The sequence below is a fragment of the Channa argus genome, chromosome 2, assembly GCF_033026475.1.
Source record: "Channa argus isolate prfri chromosome 2, Channa argus male v1.0, whole genome shotgun sequence".
Lineage (NCBI taxonomy): Eukaryota > Metazoa > Chordata > Actinopteri > Anabantiformes > Channidae > Channa > Channa argus.
Window position 1 is genome coordinate 23,621,025 of NC_090198.1, and position 20,298 is coordinate 23,641,322.

Sequence of the window (20,298 nt, forward strand, 5' to 3'; positions counted from 1 at the left end):
AACACACAAGTGGCTGGAAATGTTTGGTCCTGATTGTTTCCACCAATAAATGCATTAAATGCATCAGTAAGCTCCATACTCTGCATGTTTTGATAATGATCAGTTAGTTTACAATTGGCATTTTAAAAAATAAATAAATTGTTATTAACTGTTATTTTTACCAGTTGTCTGAAAAAGTCGCAGCTAAAACTTGACTGTAACGTCTTCACTGCTATACTGCATGTTTTTCTGCCTTGAGCCTATCACGGCTAGTAGCTTAGAAAATATTTATCTCTTTCAAAAAAGTTTCATCTCTCATCGGAGAAATGCGTGAATATTCATGAACACATGAGTAAGTAGTTATACGTTTAGGGTATATTTATTTTGAAATCTGTTTTTGATTCGCCGGAAAAGCGGATTGTTGTTACTTCAACCTTTATCACGAGCCTTAGGTTGAAAGCGTGACCGCGTGCGTTTACGTCCGGGTTGGAGCATGAATCGCACATTTTTAGTTTTGATAGTTAAGCACGACTGAATTCAACAATCGGTTGAAATTGTCGTATGTGTATTATATGTAGGCCTAAATATACCATCCTGTTTTTGAAGCCACTATATGGGCCTGTAATATTTGTAACAAACTGACCAGTAAATAATGCTGCTGACTGTTGTTCTGTTATAAACAATTTCTAAAATACAATATTACATATTCACACTTTAAACAACTAACAGATTGCAAGTTGCTTTGAATTGAAAAATACGGCTAAAACATTAGATTAACAGTAGTCAGTATGTCACTGTTGCTTTACTTAGAAAACACCTCCAAATAGTGGGCGTGGCACAACTCAGGTGAGTGTCGGGAGCAATCTCAAACACAGGAAGTTGGGAAAGGTGCGTTGTGTGTGTGTTACCTTCTCCAAGAAGCCCACACTGTGTGTAGAGTGCACACAATCTAAAGGTAGGACTTGTTTATTCGTATGTGGAGATGTTAACTCTTTATTTGCCAGCTGGGAAGCAGTTCACCTGTAGGCTACGTAGGCGACTGTGAAAAGGTGAGGACGATACCCGGATGAACATCGAAAAAACAGAACCACAACTTCACTAAAGGGCGAAGTAGGCCTCTTTGAAATGAAACACAAATGTGTAGAAATCAGACTGAACTTGCCTGGAATGTTTTCCTTTCATAAATATGGTCCCATTCATAAGCACTGCGTTATATTGAAACTTGTAGGGGGCCTCATCATGAATGAAAAAAACATCTGCTTTGGTTTCTCTATGAGCCATTGCAGTCATTTTTATAAAGGACCCATGCTGCTTTACTCTCCACCGCGGCAGTTACAGACATATAATGCAGAAATCTACTTTGTTAGTCTGTAATAGGAATTATGTCCACACCCTTATTTTCTAGGCATTTTAAGATGCCGGAAAGGGGAAGACACCATCAGAGGAGTGACGTGTATGCAGAGCACTACAGCAGAGATCAGAACTATTCACCGAATGGAGACCACTCCTCATACGATAGCAGAAGTTGCAACCAGAAGCCAAGACCCATAGACAGGGGAGGCTCTGCCGGTGACAGGAGGCCCAAACAAAACACAGAGAGGAACATGACAAAGACGCCACACCAGGGGCCACCTGCTTACAGAGACTACAACCATGAAGGGTCTTCAAGACTGTAAGGGCCATTTAATTTCTATTCGGTCATAACAAGGCCCCACTCTTACTGTCATATCTGCCAAACAGACTGACGACCACTTGTGGCAGGGTTATCCAACATTTTTAATTTAATGTTTATGAAAAACAACTTGTTGTGTCGTGTTCTCACAGATAAATATGTTTTGTCTTTGTAGGTCCAGAGAAATGTCAGCACATCGCTCTGAAACAGAATATTATGGTCAGCCACACAGACAAGCTCTGTACAACCTCAGATACATCATAACCGGTCGAGGCAAGTGTGTTTATTCCAGGGTGAAACTCAAATACATTTACTGATTTAAAACCTTGTTTTTATTATTTTATAAAAGAAAATGGAGTATAATCATAGACTCACCAATCCTCCATGTGAAACCGACAAGCTCCTCAGTAGAATCTAATTCTGATTATAAAAATCAGCTTTACAACATATGATGATCAAAACAGCGTTAAAATAAGCTGCATTGTTAGCAGCTGTAACATGAAAGTGAGAAACACATAAATGTATCAGTAATATTTATCCAATAATCAAATATTGTCATACCATAGTATTATACTATGATATATGAGTACTTATACTTTTGTCCGTTTCTGTGAGTAACATGTTGAATGCAGGATAGTTTCTACACTGTGGTTGTTTAAATACTTATGCTTTTACTTGAATACATTCTCTGAGTACTCTTTCCACCACTGAATATAAAGCACCATTATATATGATATTTGAGAAGGACTGCATTGCAACAGTCAAAGGGCTTTTGTTTTTCTCAATTGACTATTAACTTTTATATTTACAGGACAGAAAAACATTTTGCCCACAAAACATTTGCAGGATTGATGGTTTGGATTACATATTAACATATTCTGTTTATTTCAGGCAGCAGTTGAAGATATTTCCTTATCACATATAACAAGAAAAAGTTGCAAACACACTAATCTGAGGAGCTGGGACCAACAGATATTTTACATTCTTGCTTGGAAATAAAACAAAACAACATACAAGCTAACAAACAAAATCACTTATTATTTCAGCTTTAGTGTCTCTATGTTAGTGTCTCTCATTTAATGTTGTGCTCTTCCTGTGTCTCCAAGGTCTCTGCCAGCTTATGGAGCTGTCTGTCAACCTCCTTCTCATCATCTGTGCCGCAGTGCCATACAGCAACAGCGCGACTTACCGCGACGTGGCCAGCCTAGGCGGGCTCTACTATTATTACTATGGTGGTGTTATGCCTTCACTGGAGCTGAAGCAGAGGCACTGGACCAGCAGTTCTATCAGCTCAAACTGCTGCCCTATGTCTACACTATGGCCTGTGGTGGGGCTTTAATGGCCTATGTGTGTGCCATGTTTGCCCTGGGGATTTTCAGAGTCACTTACCGCTGGCCCCCTGTGCTGCTCGGGGAGGCTCTGCTGAACTTTCTGATTGGATTGGGCTACATCCCAGCACTGGCCTTCTACTTTATTAAGGTGCAGGAAATCTACAATAATCCCATCTGTAAGGAGAGAGAGCAGATGTACAGCAGCAAAGGGCTCAAAGGCTTCGAGTGCCAGTTCAATGGGGCTGATATTGCTGGAGGTCTCTTTGGGGTGCTCGGAGTGTTTGTTTTCATGTTTGGTGCAGTGTTAGCTGTCAGAGCTTTCAGGTCAGTGCGGGAGCTAAAGAGGCAAAGGACTAACGAGGACGATCATTTTTAAGTGGTCTTTCTTTCTTGACATATTTGAACAAAAGCCGAGTAAAAATGTGTTTTTTATTATCTGTATTTTTCCAGTTACATACCTCTGCATAACCTCTTTACATTTACGTAAATGTGTACTGTATAACAAAGTACTCAATGGTCTGTTGTAAGTTTTACTTGACTTTTTATGAAATTTGTGCTGTAAATATGCTCTCATTTATTTCTTAGAGTTAGCTGTGTAGGAAAATAAGCTTTTGTCAGATTAAAGTAGTTTAAAGTGTTACCCAGGTAGTGTCTATAAGGTTTCCATAGGCCAGATGTAAATTGTACATTCCTTTCTTCAGTCTGTTGATCATTAATCCTGGTAGTTAATCTTCATACTTTTTTTTTTTTTTTTTTTTTTGTGATGGAGGTATTTATAAAGTGCCATTCTATTTTTTTAAACTGGCAGTTTGTCTTTGTTTCTATTCATAAAATGATATCCACACAGTATTCCCAAGGAATAAATATGACAGACTCCCTGACTGAGGTACAGTATCTTTGGCCCTGAACTTTGGATCCTCTCTGAAGGTCTTACATCACTCAAGTAAAGGTTTCCTCATAATCTGTGAAAGCATTACACCAGGGATGTTACTCTAAACCTAAACAACAGATGCCACATTATTGTGTTTAAAAACACACTCATGACTTGAGTGGATTAAGTTTTTCTGAGGATTTGAGCCGGCCAAAAAGAGGCAACATCAAATAAAATCACTGCAAACGTATAAATGCCTTCCTGTTACATTATGTTCAGGTTAAAAACATTTTTTTTAATTAATGACAACATAAACTTTATTTTTTCTTTATTTCATATTAACCAAAAAAAAGTAATTTTGATTAAATTTATTGGCATAGAGCCCGCATAGAAATGCTGAGCAAAATGGACACTAAACAAAAACAAAACATACATAAACACAAAAAAATTACAGTAAAACTTTTTTATTGCTACTTGACTTTTTTTAAAAACGGTTTGGCTGCTTAAAACTAACAAGAGCAACATTTAAAATAACTCTTCCACAGTTAGAGTTCAAGGGAAACAGCAAAAGTGCTCAGCGTTAGTCCGACTCCTAGATAATATATTTCCTCCTAGTTATTAAACTCAAAATTTGATTTTAGCAGTAATCTGCATGCTAAAATAAAACCTAAAAATATTACATACTGTTTGCTCCATTTTGTACAAATAAATGACATTATTTATGAACTCTATGTTTTCATTTTGTCTTATATTTAGGGCATGCTTTAAATACGGTTAAATTGGTACCTTCAAATAAAGTACCATAATAAGTGACCATTTTCTGTAGAATCCCAGTCACTTTAGATTCTGCAGGGGAGAGAGAAATATAAATCTGCATGACACAATAAGGTACAAAAATAAACATTAGCTTCTTGTCACTGAGAAAAAAGATAATGAAGCATTTCTAGAAAACAATGTACAAAGAACTGCGATATGAAGCAATGGCTACTTTGGTAAAATGTTAAACATCTGGAGCATCTTTGATCCGTTTCATTCACCATGTTCACACAGAATTACAGTCAATCAATTTTTCACACTGGCATGCATACACTTACTATACATGTGACCTTAAGCCTCAGTTTACATACATACAAACAGACATTTTGCAGCACACTGTAGATGCACATGGAGCTTGTTAACTTAAGGGGAAATGACTCATTACAGTTAATAAATGAATAAACAATTACTACTCAAATGCACACACCTTCTATTTTGGTGCACAAAGGGGATCTTAAGCATTACACTACTGGACCCCACCCCCCACTAAAGAATTACAGGGAATATTTTAAGAAAATGTACTGTATCCTGCGCCCTCTTTTCCAGTATCTACACACACACCACTGGAATATGTGCATGCACACTGATTAGTCTACTAATTGGTCAAATATGACTCATGTTGGAAAGCAAACGGTGCAGAGAAGTGGGTGAAATATGGTGTCAATTAGGAAACAGAATTATTGTACAATAATACAGTTATGCAATTGTGCAAAAATTGACCCAGGTGGTTCTGAAGACACAGAATGTAGCAGTTCAACACTGTCCCTGGCTTGGCAAACTGGGACCAAAGTAAAAAAGCTACACAGCAAATGAAATGCAATACAACGGACATAAACAATAAAAGATTAATGCAACTTACACAATGCCAAGAACATAGATGATAGACACATCAGTCAATATTCAATGTCAAAGATATTGACAAATATCATTCTTGTAGTTTTAGGTGATGGACACTGATATACACGTATATATACATCTGACACTTTGCATATTTGTATGAGGGAATTCACTTGTATGAAACCTTAAGGAAAGTGCCACATCTTCAAAAAGTCCAGTTTTCCTTCTTTGACATGTGTACTGATATAATTCACAATCATTGAATGTCTTACAGCTTTTGTCCCTTGGCAGGTACACAGACGTGATGCCTAATGCCATGTGTAGTTTAAGTCAGACCAACAAAGAGTCCAGGTGTTTGGTATCTCAGTCACAGCAACATGTGAGAATTGAAATAACTGAAAATATATCATTATGATTAAGAAATAATATGGTTTTCCACTGGTAAATATTGGAAACGTAAACTTCAAAGCATTTGTTTAAATCAGTCTCAATTCTGAATCAGCATAAAAATGACAATACAAGTACTTTGATGTGTGTTTTTTTTTTAATCTAAGATTATTTCAATTACATGGCATAATTACGGAGGGTTTTAAAAATATTTTCAGGTATGCAACATTGTCAGCAACGTAAAAGTAAAATACTGGAAACAAACAATGAAAACTGTATGTCCCTATTTTCAGCCAGGAGGCAGAAAGAATAAAGGTGGCAGATAATATTACCAAAGCTAAGAAAGTTTTTTATGCAGTTTAAAATTTAAATTTAGGACGTATATAAGACATGACTGAAACTCAAAGTTAAAAGAACATATTTAATAAAATAGGGACCGTTTTTCATATTATTAAACTACCAAAAAAAATGTTTTAAATAAATTGTTAATATGTCACTTTGAATGTTCATAATTTCCACTAGCTGCGTATTCTTAGTTCAGAGATGATATGTTGAGCTGAGGCCAGCCACACTATTCCCAGCAAACTATGTCAATCGATATCTGACATTTTCAACTCAAATATACATAAGTCTGAATGTCATTATCTTCTACTGTATATACAAAGTGATTTTAACAGTTAACAGTAAAGTGTTTGTCCCTTTAAGCTTCACAAGAGTCAGACTTGCACATCAGTTAAGGCTTCGTCACCGGCTTATCACTCACTCACAATGGAGCAATCTAAGTAAGCAAACAACACCTCCAACACTAAAGACCCCCCATCAAAAACACAACACGAGTGAGACAGAACAAGGGCTCCTCCTTTTCAAAAGTAATGAGTAGTGTTACTTTAAGGCAAAAAGGGAACATTAAAACGTCCAGTGGCAACCAAACAAAATACATATAATCTAGTAATCAATGACATAAGCAATTAACCAACTTTGGCCTTCTAATAACCACAGCAGCCCCAGCAGAGAGGCTTTCTCTTTTGGCACAAGGTGTGCAGGTTCAGGAGTGGGCAAAATATGGTCTCCGTGGCTGCATTATAGTTATGATAATTAAGAAATATAAATATAGTTTTTGACAGCTTCTTAGCTGGGATAGATATGATTGGTCCTAAACAACAAGAAGAAGTGATTGGTAATGCGATATATATGACTAAACCGGGAAAATACATCATATTCTTAAAACCGGTGTATTTTTATCATGCTACCTTATAATGGTGCTGCAGTAGTGCATTTTTGAATTTACTTTAAAAACCCAATCTCAAGACAGTTTGGGGCATTAGCTAAAGTGTAAATAACAAGAGATTTGCAAGTCATTTAAAACAATTTTGATTGTTAATAGTACAAAGGTGACATATCAAGAGTTGGGACAGGGACATGTTTTTCCAGCAAATGCAGTGTGTTCTACACAGAATTGTGTGTTTTAAATGTAGTTCTGCCAAAGGACCCGAAGGTTGATATGTTGCCTTTTTCTATTTACAATCAAATAAAGATTTGCAAATCACTGAATTCTTTATATGAACATTTTTTAAACATCCCAACTCTGGAAATGAGGTTTTTATTTTATACTGAATATCCCCCATAGTGAATAAGCAGATTTGCAATATGTGTTAGTGAAAGAGAACTGTATTATATCACAACACAAAGTGTTATGTTTGTATTACGATCTAATTAATTTGTCATTCCAAATTTGTGTGCTGCCCCTAACTTTGTGACAGCATGTCTACGCAGACCAGATCCTATACAAAACAAGACAATAGCACTTCCGTTCTGTTCATAACAAACTAAAATAACACACCCTGAAAATCGACTGGTTGTGTGGGTTGTACATTACAGAGCTAAGCTGAAAAAAAATCTGCCTGCAAACACATGGGTAGATGTTCACAAATTCGAAAGGATAGCAGCCTCCAAAGTTTGAATATGCTAAAATGTACATTCTTACAATCAGTGGAAACATATCATGTGTACAGTACTTTGAAATACTGTATTCCTCCTTCATCTCTTCATAGCACACACAGTGTAATTTCACTTTAGTGAAAGCCTTGACTAGTTTGCTTCATTTGAATGACTAAAATTAACTATAACCTGATAACTATATCCAAACATCCTGGGGTGTCCAGTGACCACAAAACTAAAAATCTAACTTTTCTTTTTCTTTTGTAGTTTTTAAGGAGATTGTTTGCTCATGCACTGTCAAAGATTATATTGTTTTAAGGTTTTGTGAACTCTAAAACACATCATCTCTGTACAGTTAAGTGACTTTGATATTATTATTCAAAACTCATTACTCTAAAGTGCAATGCTTTTTAATGTAGATGTTAGCAGCTCAACCACGTCACATCACTTAGTTAGCAGTTGTGAGTGTGCTATAGTGTAAAGAATAAATATATCATGTAAAGAGGATTCTATACTTACTGAGTGGGAATGTTAAAAATAAAACCCAACTATTACATTACTGGCAACATAAATGCAGTTATTTTGCCTTCACATCTTTGCAGCCAACGTGCCTTAAAAGCATGTATACTGTGTCTGGTTTCATTTTGAAGCCGCAGGAAGAGGAGGAGAGCAGAATGCCAGTCCTCGTCTTTTGGGGACACTGTTCCTCCTCCAAATTCCCCAAGCACACAGCCTGAATGTTGGGGAGCTCTAGGCTAAGTTTTCTGCAGTAGGCACTTTTTCAAGTTTTAGTCACAGGGCTTCTCTCCAGGACCTGAATGACCACAAATTCCCTGGAGAGGAGATTTGACCTCACTAAACATGATCTCATACACACCCTCTAGACTGTAAAGGGAAATGTTGCTGACATGTTTGAAAACATGAGGTAACTCATATCAGGCTTTCTATAATAACCAGTCATATTCTTTTCACAGCGTGTTGAGTATTTTCTTGGATACTCAGACCATGCACCAAAACCGTCTTTTTACCTCACATTCTTGGCGTAGCATCACTGATGATGACTGTCAAGGTCCCATTGGCCTGTCTTAATATCTTAATGGCAACTTGAATTTCAATATCCCTTATACAATATATGATAAGAATATCGTCTTTGTCCTCGGAATGGCACAATCACAGAAGAGCAGCCACATAGTGCTGTGCTTCTAGAGGGCGGTATCGTAGACTTCCTGCTGTAGTATAGGAGCCGGTCCTGGACCTGGGACCAGGGAGGAGGCAAATGCAGGAGGTTGTGGATGATCCCACATCTGATCTTTTAAGGGGGGTGGTGTGGATGGTGCGGAGGGGCCTGAGACTAGAGGGCTCTGGGCTCTTAGCTGCTCCCGGACTTCCTGCTCCAAGCTGGGAGGCACAATGAGCTGGTCCTCGGGGTCCTGTTGTGCTGGAGCAGTGAAGTAGCCTGACTTTTTCTTAGGAGCCTCCAGGGCTACCTCAATTAGATTATGACTGTCCTCAGGGGCTACCACAGAGCCGTTGGACAGCTTCTTACCAAACAGGCTGGATGTAGAAGGAGACTTCTTAAGATCTGTAATCTCTCTCCCACATACAGCTAGCAGACAGCCGTTTGTCGCAGATACCACCACACTGTTCTGTCTGCGCATTTTGCCATTGGGATAGTCATAGCTTCGCTTTTCAAGATTCATGTCTTTGGGACTTTCAGGAGCCCCTGACCGTATTTGGAAAGCACAGCAGTGAATGTCCACCTCCACTTCTAACCGGCTGCCATTGGAGATGACACCCTCAAGCGGCACTTCATCATCACTGTCCAAACCATTGTCAGACTGATTACTTGAGAACGTAGCACAGGAGGGCTGCCGCTGAAATAGGCCTGGGTGGGTTCCTGCCCCAACAGAGCCTGGCACTATTATACCACACAATGGTAGAGTAGTAGTAGGGTGCAGACTACAGCGTCTTTCGGGGCGCATAGCAGCTCCAGAGTTTGGGTGCTCATCTGAGGCGGTGGACCCCGCCTCGCTGCCTACCTCTGAGGCTGATGTCTCACTGTTGAATTCAGAGACGATACCACTGCTGGATGAAAGAGTGGCCGTGTCATTGGGGCCTGGGGTTACAGATTTGGGCACAAGAGCAGGAGGAGGACCTCGTGGTTCAGTGGTGGAGACAGGTGGGTCACAGGTACAGCTGTCCTCACTGATATGCAGAGACACCACCACAGCCCCAATGTTGTCCTTGCAACCGTAACTCTGAGCAAGAGAACACAGCTTCTTGGCAGCAGCACGTGGATCCCGCACAGCCTGCACAGTATGCACGGCCTCTTGGTAGGAAACATGTTCAAACAGCGCACGATTCCCAAGGATCAAGAACTCATCCTGCAAACAGAGAGGCTCTGTGTGCACCCATGGCTTTGGAAGCACCCAGGGGGAAAGATAAGAGCAGCCAAGCAGGCGAGAGCAGCATGTCACTCCACTCACTTTGTTATCCTATAAAAAAAAGGATCCCTATTTAATTGAAGATGAATGTATAGCATCATAGGTATACACCTCAATGGTTTGACATCATGGCTGTAGAGCAAAGGCAAGAAACCAACATACATATACACTGTGCATTACCTCGGTAATAATGGCTTTACTAAGTTTAACCCTCTCCATCTCCTCAGTGCAGTTCTCCAAACTGTAAACCTTAGAGAGAGGTACAGGTTGGCCATCTCGGCAAAGGACTGCCTGACAGGTGCCCACATTGGCCACAGTAAGGCTGAGGTAGCCTCCAGGATCTGAAGGCTCATGGTGGATATAACACAGCAAGGCAGAAGCTCCCAGTTTCTGACCAGCCATACCTAGTTTCCTGTCTCAACAAATCGTTAAAGTCAGTGGTATCAGTTTAAAAACTCATTACCTGAACCAATATTCGGTTATCTGCAAGTCAAAAAAGAGCAACAAATAATGAGTAATACTTGAAAGAAATCTGAATTACCTGTGGGAGGTGATGAAAGTGTTGCACATATACACACTGTCAATAGTTGAGTGTTGCAGTTCCTCACACAACACATCTCCCATTGTGCACTGCAGCAGCCGTGGCACTTCTTCATTGCGGTCTCCATCAAAGATACCATAACACGCTTCCACACCATCGGCAAACTGGTCCACAGCCAGTACAGACACACACAACCTGTCCCCAAAATTAGATCTACATTAACAAACAGAATGTGAAGCTTATACATAGCAAACTGCATGAGACACTGCAACTTTAGGTCAAAAGAAACAGGAAGTGATAACAGGAAGCTTTCATTTTCTTTGAAATGTTGATTGGAGTCCAGCTTAGGCACAATGAATTGATTGGATTAACATAACTAAGGTGCGTGCAGCCTCAGACTAGAAAAACTGAATAAATAATAAAGTTTCAATCAAATGTGTTTACACACTGGGCACTTGTGTATTCATTACATGCACGTTTAAATGACAATCTACAGGTCAAGAAAATGTATGCTGACACAGAAATGCAAAGCAGTACTCACCGGTTCCTCTGACCACTCATTTCAGAGTAACCATGTCTCCAAGGCGTGGAGGCACTCAGCGAGTCTCCAACTGTCACGGTGGTTTTCTGGTCTAATTTTAGGGTAGTGATGTGACTACAGGTGGGGAATAAATATAGTAAAACGTGTAACACAACTACAAAGTATAGAACAAACAATAAAATCTAAAGCCAGTTTTGAAAAGTTGAAGGTTTTGAAACTTAATTTTTCTATTTGACTGTTTTAAAGTTCTGTGTTTGGGGACTCACCTGAAGAGGTTAAGGGTTTTGTGTTCCAGCATTAGGCTGCTGTTGCCTGTCAGGTCCAGCTCTTGTAGAGTGGCAGGCAGTGAGTCGGGAAGCTGGATTTCAGTCAGCTCATTACAGCTTAGATCTACAAGCTACACACAGAAAAAATGCATAAGCTGGAACAAGCTGAGGAGAATCATATGAACAATGTTCAAAGCAATAAAACAAACAAAAAAAGTCTAACCTTGATCTCAGGCAGGTTCAGGATTTCTGGGAAAACAGTAATGTGATTCGAGTGTGCTATGAGGGTGTGCAGTCTCTTACAACTAGACACAGTGGAGGGGATTGTCTTTAGCTTGTTGCCACTTAGATTTAGCTCCTCCAGCAGTTCCAGCTTACTCAATTTACTAAAGACATAGAAACATGAATTTTTAGTGAGCTAAACAAGTATAATACCTACACAAATATGGTGCTATAAACTTATAGGAATTAACCATTATAATATAGCAACTGTCATAAACATCTAGTAACTTAACAGATGGTGCCACAAACCTGGAACACAGAGTGATGGATAGCATAAAAACTAAGACAATGAAAATGTCTTAGTTAAAATAAAAAATGAGTTGAAAACACACTAAGAGTTGGGATTCTAATAACAATGACATTTTAAAGCCTTTTTAAACCATTAGAGTAAAAAGATCAATGAGTAACATGAAAGCCAGGATAACATACCTGGCAGGGAAAGAGAGCAACTGGTTGTAGGCGATGTGAAGAACTCGCAGATTCTGGTGTCCAACCAACAAAGCACCACAGTTCTCATTCAAGTTGTTCCCTGTCAGGTAGAGCTCCTGGAGTGTGCCAAGGCTCTCTTCTGATTGACTACTAGGAGGAATACTTTCCAGGGAATTGGCTGATACATTTAAGTATTTTAGGCTGGAAGATAAGACAAAAAAGAAAGTGACACAATCATTTTAAAAAATGTTAACTGCACTCAAGAAGCCTATCCACTCTCTTCTCATCATAGATTTAGAAAGGTTAATGACAAGAGTTATTATTGTACTGGATGGTTTTCACATTAAAAACCCATTGAGCTGTGTAGAGGTAACGAAGGTAACGTAAGTAACATAAAACTGAAGATTACATTACTAGTGTTTCATAAGTTGCAGCATTATTTTTGCAATATTTCTCACAGGGCAATAGCGCCAACATTACACTATTCTGACATAAATATAAAACAGCAGACCCTTGTCTGAAACCTCAAGTCAGCCATTTACTTTGGCACCTGTGAAGGTAATGGGAGAGGACAAGAGGGGGTGAGGAGGTGACACCCATTGCATGCACCTCTGGCTATGGCAGGGATGCCTGAAGAGTGTGTGAAAGCCAGCTGATTTAGGCTGCTAACACAAGACACCATCCATCACACCAGTGGCAAACCAAATTTGAGTGAGGTTGTGTATTCCTTTCACCTTGTATGCTTCCCTTCTCATTGATCTTATCAAACCAAAACAGAGTGGATACAAATAGTAAAAATGTTTGATTAGTCATTAAATGTTAATGAAGTTGGCCAATGAAAACTGATTTGACTGACACTGTCAGATTCGGCATTTTTAGCATTTTAGAGGTTTGTGGAGCTTCCGAATGTTCTTATTCCAATTCTTATTCTCATTGTACTGTAGAGGATAACATTAAACATGGAGAAAGAATGTATCTCTGCAAGTCAAGGAATGATTCACCTACTGCACAATTATGAGTGACAGAAATTTGAGCTCCAGTAGTTCTTATGAGAATGGCATTGATAAACCATTATCTGTACGTGTCATCTACCAAACAGCAATAAAACGTGTTCTCCCGGCCAATGAGAGAGTAACACGTCACACTGTTGATTTAAAAGAGTTAAACATTATTAAAGTGGAATGACATCTCTGCAGAATATAAACATTAGAAGACTGTTGCCATCTCAATGTGTCATGTGAAAACATGAAGTGCAAGGTATGAATCTATGTAGTTTGTGTCTCCATATGCGTTTCCCTCATTCTGCTTTTCCTGTGTAGTTTGTATTAAACTAAAAGTGTATTAGGAAACCCATCCGCCATTATCTCCCAGCATTAGACACAAAAAATTACATTAGAGCTTTTGAAATGCTAATGGTTGTTAAGTGATTTACCACACAGGAAACAGGAGAATAAATTAAGCTCCAGTTCCAACCTGACTCCACCGATATTGACCACAATCCCGCCATAAAATCTATACTTTATCTCAAAACCTATGAGCTTCAATACAATAAGTGTGAACTGCGTCACAAAGTTTCAAAGCAGAGTAAAAGCCAATCAATGTGTAAAAGCTTAATAGTAATAGCATAAATACTAGAGAGGACTAACTGGTAGAAAAAGACAAAAAAAAAAAAAAATATATATATATAGAAAGAGAGAGAGAAAGAGAGAGAGTACTCACTTTAAGGCCTTGTAAAACAGACTCTCAGGGAGTTCAGCAAGCTTGTTGTGCTGGAGGTCTAGGGCTTCCAGAGGGACGTGGTCAAGTAGGTCAGGCACTCTCTGCAAACGATTGTTCCCTGCCAGAAGCTTTCTCAAACTCAAGCTGTTGAGCAGCCTTTTAGAGGCCAGAAGAGGCATCAAAGAGCCAGATTAAGACAAGAAAAAAAATGTAAATACAGACCAAAAGCTTCTCCCTATGCAGGCTTGACTACTTGTGAAGCTGATCGATGGTAACTGTGAGCCCACTACTAGAAGATGGATTTGTTGTACTGTTTGAACCTTAAGACACAGATACTATCTTCCACAAAGAAACTTAACAAAAGCTTTAGAGGGGATAAGCATTTTGGCACTAAAGCGAGCTCTTAAAAAGCATGACAATGTGTAATATGACACCAGGTCTTGTAATTATGGAAAGGATATTCCAGATGTTTATTGTGTGAAGCTGAATAAAATCAAATGATGCAACATAAAAGATACAGTAATCAAGGAGGGTTCAGGACTAGTGACAGAAAAGGGTCAACAACCTGGAAGGAAGCTCAGACAGACAGTTCTGTGTGATGTTGAGTATCTCAATTTTTCTGCAGTCACACACCCAGTCCGGAAGATACTCCAAAAGGTTCCTGTCTCATCACACACATGCGGGCACATACAAACAGAGACACACGAAAGCACTCAAACTGAGCAGAGTTGGCATTTTTCTTTTAACCGAACAAAAGATTGAGTCATTTTAAAATCATAATGAACAAATTGCCAAACTAATATCCTCCAGGGTCATTTAACTAGGCAAATAACCTGCAAATAACCTCACATGTATCATTTGGTCCTGAAACAAAATATAGCTTTATATGTCCTAAAAAGAGCCCTTACACAGTGCCGCATTTTCTAGATAATGATCAGCCTAATTATTATGCACATATAAATACAGCAAAAATTAAGTAGAATGTTATGAAAGAAAGTCTAGAAATTAAAAATATAAGTTTAAGGGGCCTATTAATGTACAAATTTGCTCTAACCATAATACATTTATTATACATAGATTGTCATTGTTATCCATTGGCATTATAACAATAACAACTTCTAATCTAAAAAGTTATTTCAATTAACAATACTTAAAATAACGGTTGCCTCTTATTTTCCGCCAGAACTCACTGTGATAGTTCCATGTGTGTCAGCTGGTTAGGGACTGGATATATGTTGACTGTTGTAAGGCCTGAGGGCAAATAAAAGCAGCGATCAACAATAATGTGTGAGCCATTCATATGCGTGTTTAGCATTTTAATGTATCACTTGGAAGAAGGGTACATACAGACAGTGAGACAATTATAGCAGCTAGTAGATGCCCTGTTTGACTCACGGTTGCTGCTGGCATAAAGCATGCGCAGTGTGAAGCCACTGAGTGTGAGCGTCCCTAGCTGGTTGCGCTGGCAGTGCAGAGTCTCCAAGTTGCAAATGGAGCTCAGGTCTAGTGAGTCCAAGCGATTGTCCCGTAAGTCCAGATGGGTCACCTGGCTCACTGCCTCTGGACCGTCACTTTTCACCCATCGCAGCCCATTCAATCTACATTTATGAAAAGGGGACATCAAAACAAAATGATTATTATATTGAAAAAACTAACTTAATTGTTTCCACATTTTGTTATGTTACAGCCAAAATGGATCAAATTGAATATTTTCCTCAAGATTCCAGAGACAATACTCCATAATGACAATGTGAAAGTTTGTTTGAAATCTTTGCAAATGTAATAAATATAAAACCAATTATTATTACATTATTATTAAATTGTTGCAGCATTAGCTCAATATATAGTCTTTCCAAAATATTCCAGAAGTGGCTATTTTTGTATACATGACAGCTGACACACATGCTGTCATCAAACCTATTGTGAAGTACAGAAATAGATAAAAGTAAAAAGTAAAACTCTCAATAAGGTGGCAGTTTCCTGAAGTGTGTAAAAAATATTTAGTAAATGGTAAATTTAGCAAATATTATATCATCTCTTAAATGTAAAACAGAAGAACATTTAAAATACAGTAGGTTATGCATATCAACCCTTTAGTTTCTTAAAAAAAACAAAAACATTTACACTTAAGATTTTTTGGACACAATGGGACCCCTCCCAGGCTTCACATTTGAAGCATCTGTGCTCAGCAGATGCTTCAAATATGCCCAGTCTAGTAAATCTGGTATCGATAACTAAATCTTAACAATCTTAAAGAAACTAGGGAGACTTAGAGGAGGAAAGGCTGATGTTCAGGCTATTTGTGTCAAAACGTTTATATTCCTGTCAATGAATAAGAAGTTAAAAAAGGTAATAGCAAAGGAAGAGATTAAGGAAGTGCAGAGGACTATTTGTTCCCTGGCTGACCTCTTACCGGAGGTCAATGTTTTTCAGGTGGCTCATTCTGGCCAGGGAACACAACTCTAGGCTTTCCACTCTGTTCCCAGCCAAGGCCAGTTTGTCCACTGCACTCAGTCTCTCCAGCACAGCAGGGATGTGAGAGAAGTTGTTGAAGGAGAGCCCCAGGCTGTTAAGCTGGGACAGGCTACCCAGCTCTTCAGGCAGAGAGCTGAGGTGATTTCCATCCAAAGACAATGTCTGCAGGCTATGAGAGGAAAAGCACAAAATGTCACGTTTTGCCTTTTTTTTGTTTTGTTTTCAAAGACTCATCAAAATATCTGCTTGGGACCACTTGTTGTTTTTTAGTCAGTGTCAGGTAAATCAGATGAAAAATGAACAGATTTAGTTACTCAGCCTAATCTCACTGCCTTAACAAAATACTACTACTGTATTTGCATGTCACTCACTCTGTTAAAATGTTAAAATGTGGGCTCAGAGTATACTTTTGAAACTGATGCAATTTGGGTCATCGACTACAGAAGGTGCTATGTTTGATGATTTTAACATATCAAGGTGTATGTATCATCAAATAAAAACTCAAACTCTGAACTTTCAGCTTGTATCCATCTTTCGAACTTATCCCAGACTTTAGTGTAAAGAAAGAAAACTGCCGTAACGTCTATACTATGGCATTGTGTCACTGTGTCACACCTTTGAAGGTTGCCTATCTGCACAGGGACAGTGTGGAGATTATTACAGGGCAGGTTGAGCTCAGTCAGGGTAAGGATCTCACACACACATTCAGGAAACACGCCAAGACGGTTGTGAGACAAATTCAGGCTCTTCAGTTGAGAAAACCTAAGAAAGATAAAACGAAAAAAGATAAAGAACCTTTATATGATGCTAGCAAAAAATCTACAACACACTTTCAACTTTTCTTGTTTAGTTTGATAATGCTTATTGAAATTTTCTCATTTCATTCTCATTTAGTAAAATTAACAAAATGGTTATATGGTCTCATTTTCTTGGATGGGTGAAAACACATGACTATGGTTTAGCAAAAAACAAAAAGTGTGTGCACAAAGGTAAAGTATCTGTATTTACTAATGAAGTTTTTTTTCATTGCGTTGTCACTTCCTAAGGCTGTTTAGATGGAGATTTGTGCACATATCTGAACATGTGTCTAAGAGACTGTGCGGTGATGAATGAAGTAGTGCAAAACACATTAACTCTTCTTTTTATTTCATATATTCAGAGGCTGTAAGTTGTGACAGTAACTACTGGGAGTCAAAACATTGGTAACAGCAGAGACAAGCTTCTTTTATCCATGCATCCTGTCTCTAAATACACAGGAAGCACTAGAAATCGAGTGGTGTAAGACAATAATGCTCACACTGGCTTTTTTGGAGATGGTGACCACTTAATAGCACTGTGTCTACTCATGGTAGATACCTTGATTAAATAAGCTTGTTTTCTAATGCAGAACTTGGTACAAAGTTTCATTTCTGTCCTGCTTAATTAAGGACGCACAGGGAAAACCCACTGTTTCCACACATCTGGCATCCATAAAAAGGGTTCATAAGCTGTGTGATGAGCAAGTGATACAGAAAATGACATGCTAACTTAGCTAATAAAGACATTTTTATCAACACTGTCAGGTTAAAGATGTAGGACTACCTGGGGAGGTTGAGCAGGCCTCCTGGTCCTTGCAGGCTCATGAAGTTGTGTCGCAGGTTGAGATGGGTGATATCCTGGCTGTAGAACAGATATTCAGGCACTGCTTCCAGACTGTAACAGGACAGGTCCACCAGGCTGACTGTCTGAGACACGACCTTTACTCACATACCATACACACACATACAGACACAAGCATGCGTACGCACACACGCAGATGCCCACACACAGACACAGACACATACACACAGACACACACACACACACACACACACACATACACACACAGTCATTGAGGTAAGAATAGACGCTTTAAGATTGCTTGTAGTGAGTATCAGCATCACATCCTTAAAATCCCAACAAACCTAATAATTTACTGTATAAGCCCTCTCAACTTCTACTGAGCTTCTGCAATGCAGACAGATCGCAATCCAAACCCCAGCTGATAGCTGCAGCATTATGCATACATTAAAACTTTTCAACACTTTTCAAGAATGGTGCAACTACACAGGAGGATTTTTTTTAAACTGAGAGCTATGGCACTACAGCTAACTTCAGCTAACACCTGCTGCTTTATTTAACAACTAACCGTAGCTTTGCTAACAATATACAGATCTGCCTGTACTTTTTAAAGTACGTGCGTTAGACTTGTAAGTTATACTCATTTTGAACTCTTTTGTTTTGGGACAGTGGACTAAAAGTTATTTTTAGTGACATGACCATCAATCAGCAAAAAAGTCCCCGTAAAAAAAAAAACAACAGCATTCTAATCTGACCCATTATATTAAGGCAATCCCTTACTTCTTGGGCAAGAATAAACAATCATGTACAAACCACACTAACACCACTTGTCTAGTGGTAAATTCCAGCCCTAAATACACAAGCAAGCTTTAATATTGAAAGAGCTTATAGCTTAAAAGAGCCAGGAAAATGGAGAGTTGAAGCAACTATATTGGTCTGAAAACACTTTTGACAGTAAATCACCCAGTTTCCAGAGCAATATTTCCTACTTTGTGGACAACTGGTCATGAATAGAAAGAGTAACAGAGTAACACCTTATTATGTGCCAGTGATCATCACTCAACATGTATACATATATACTGAGTTAGCAATAAGTACCACATATCCCTGCATCAGGTTAGGATGTTTCAATTTTGTTGGACTGTTTTCGAGAGGTCTTGATCCAACATTACACTAATCATGAAGGCTCTAATTTGTGGTGCTGCTGGATTGTATTGTATTAGGGTAAAATGTAGTAGTAGGCCCCCAGGAAATAAATGCAATATGTACAATGTCCGCACAAGTAGCATAACTATTGTGTTTTAGCATTGTTTAATTCAAACTCTATATGCTGTCCCCATCAGCCCACAGACTACTGTTTACAGGCCAGATATCAGTACAGGCTATCAAGCGATGCTCATCCAGCCAAGTTTTAGGACAGTCTCCTTCATTAGCTACAGAGCTGCACACTGTGCAGCAACCCAGAAAATGGGATGGCTGCTCATCAGAGCATGACATCATGTCATTGCTTTTAGAGATGATAAAGACAAAACTGCTCATCTTCCACAAAACAACTCATCTGCTGGCGCCTCAAAAAACCCAATGCCTCTTTAAAAAGAGTAATTGAGAATGAGACAGTGGGCGATGGACACAGATTGACAGAGAGAAATTAAAGGGAGAGGAAGAAAATAAGATGGATTTGCTGTTTTAGATGTTTTGCATAGTAATTAGATACTGTGGCTATGCAACATTTTGAAGCAATATGATAGAGGAAGAAGACAATGAGAGTCTACTGAAAATTACAGTTGTATTAGAAGGGAATAAAACATAATGTCATAACTTTGTTTGAATGGAGGTTGAGTAACCTTTACCAGTTGCCAGTTCCAGCAAGTTACTACACATTGATTCAATGTATCAATTCATATATGCTATCAAATCATTTCTTTAGACTTTAGACCCTAGCTAAACTTGTTCACCCATCATTGTGTATTTGAGAAGAAAGCTCTGCTCTGCAGGTAAACATGTCATCCACAAACCACAAGGTCAGTGGTTTGATTGCAGATCCTCCTGGCCATATTTCAAGAGACAACTGACAATACACGTCTGGTGTGTATTCCTTACTTGCTTTTGATAAAAACATCTGCCAAATGACTAATTGTCTTTAAATAAAAAGTGTCACACTTTAGCATTTC

The 20,298-nt window shown here is 38.7% G+C and overlaps 2 protein-coding genes across 4 annotated transcripts in view; one reads left to right on the forward strand and one right to left on the reverse strand.

Annotated features, from left to right (window-relative positions):
- Positions 1-418: 418 nt before the first annotated feature.
- On the forward strand, positions 419-4,173 carry marveld3 (MARVEL domain containing 3). Its single transcript, XM_067485603.1, is given in 5 exon segments — positions 419-934; positions 1,385-1,651; positions 1,827-1,924; positions 2,758-2,889; positions 2,892-4,173. Coding segments are annotated over 4 exon segments (954 nt in total). The 5' UTR covers positions 419-934; positions 1,385-1,394; the 3' UTR covers positions 3,359-4,173.
- A 128-nt stretch (positions 4,174-4,301) lies between these two features.
- phlpp2 (PH domain and leucine rich repeat protein phosphatase 2) overlaps positions 4,302-20,298 on the reverse strand; it is a 37,168-nt gene continuing 21,171 nt past the window's right edge. For all 3 annotated transcript variants that reach the window (XM_067485421.1, XM_067485413.1, XM_067485431.1), the window contains 14 exons: positions 18,110-18,264; positions 17,144-17,290; positions 16,467-16,697; positions 15,449-15,651; positions 15,244-15,304; positions 14,619-14,714; positions 14,054-14,209; positions 12,335-12,535; positions 11,847-12,009; positions 11,624-11,754; positions 11,358-11,471; positions 10,817-11,011; positions 10,456-10,687; positions 4,302-10,326 (listed from right to left, as the gene is read on the reverse strand). In XM_067485421.1, coding sequence (XP_067341522.1) covers positions 9,034-10,326; positions 10,456-10,687; positions 10,817-11,011; positions 11,358-11,471; positions 11,624-11,754; positions 11,847-12,009; positions 12,335-12,535; positions 14,054-14,209; positions 14,619-14,714; positions 15,244-15,304; positions 15,449-15,651; positions 16,467-16,697; positions 17,144-17,290; positions 18,110-18,264 — 3,378 coding nt within the window. In that variant the 3' untranslated portion in view covers positions 4,302-9,033. The remainder of the gene's footprint in view (positions 10,327-10,455; positions 10,688-10,816; positions 11,012-11,357; positions 11,472-11,623; positions 11,755-11,846; positions 12,010-12,334; positions 12,536-14,053; positions 14,210-14,618; positions 14,715-15,243; positions 15,305-15,448; positions 15,652-16,466; positions 16,698-17,143; positions 17,291-18,109; positions 18,265-20,298) is intronic.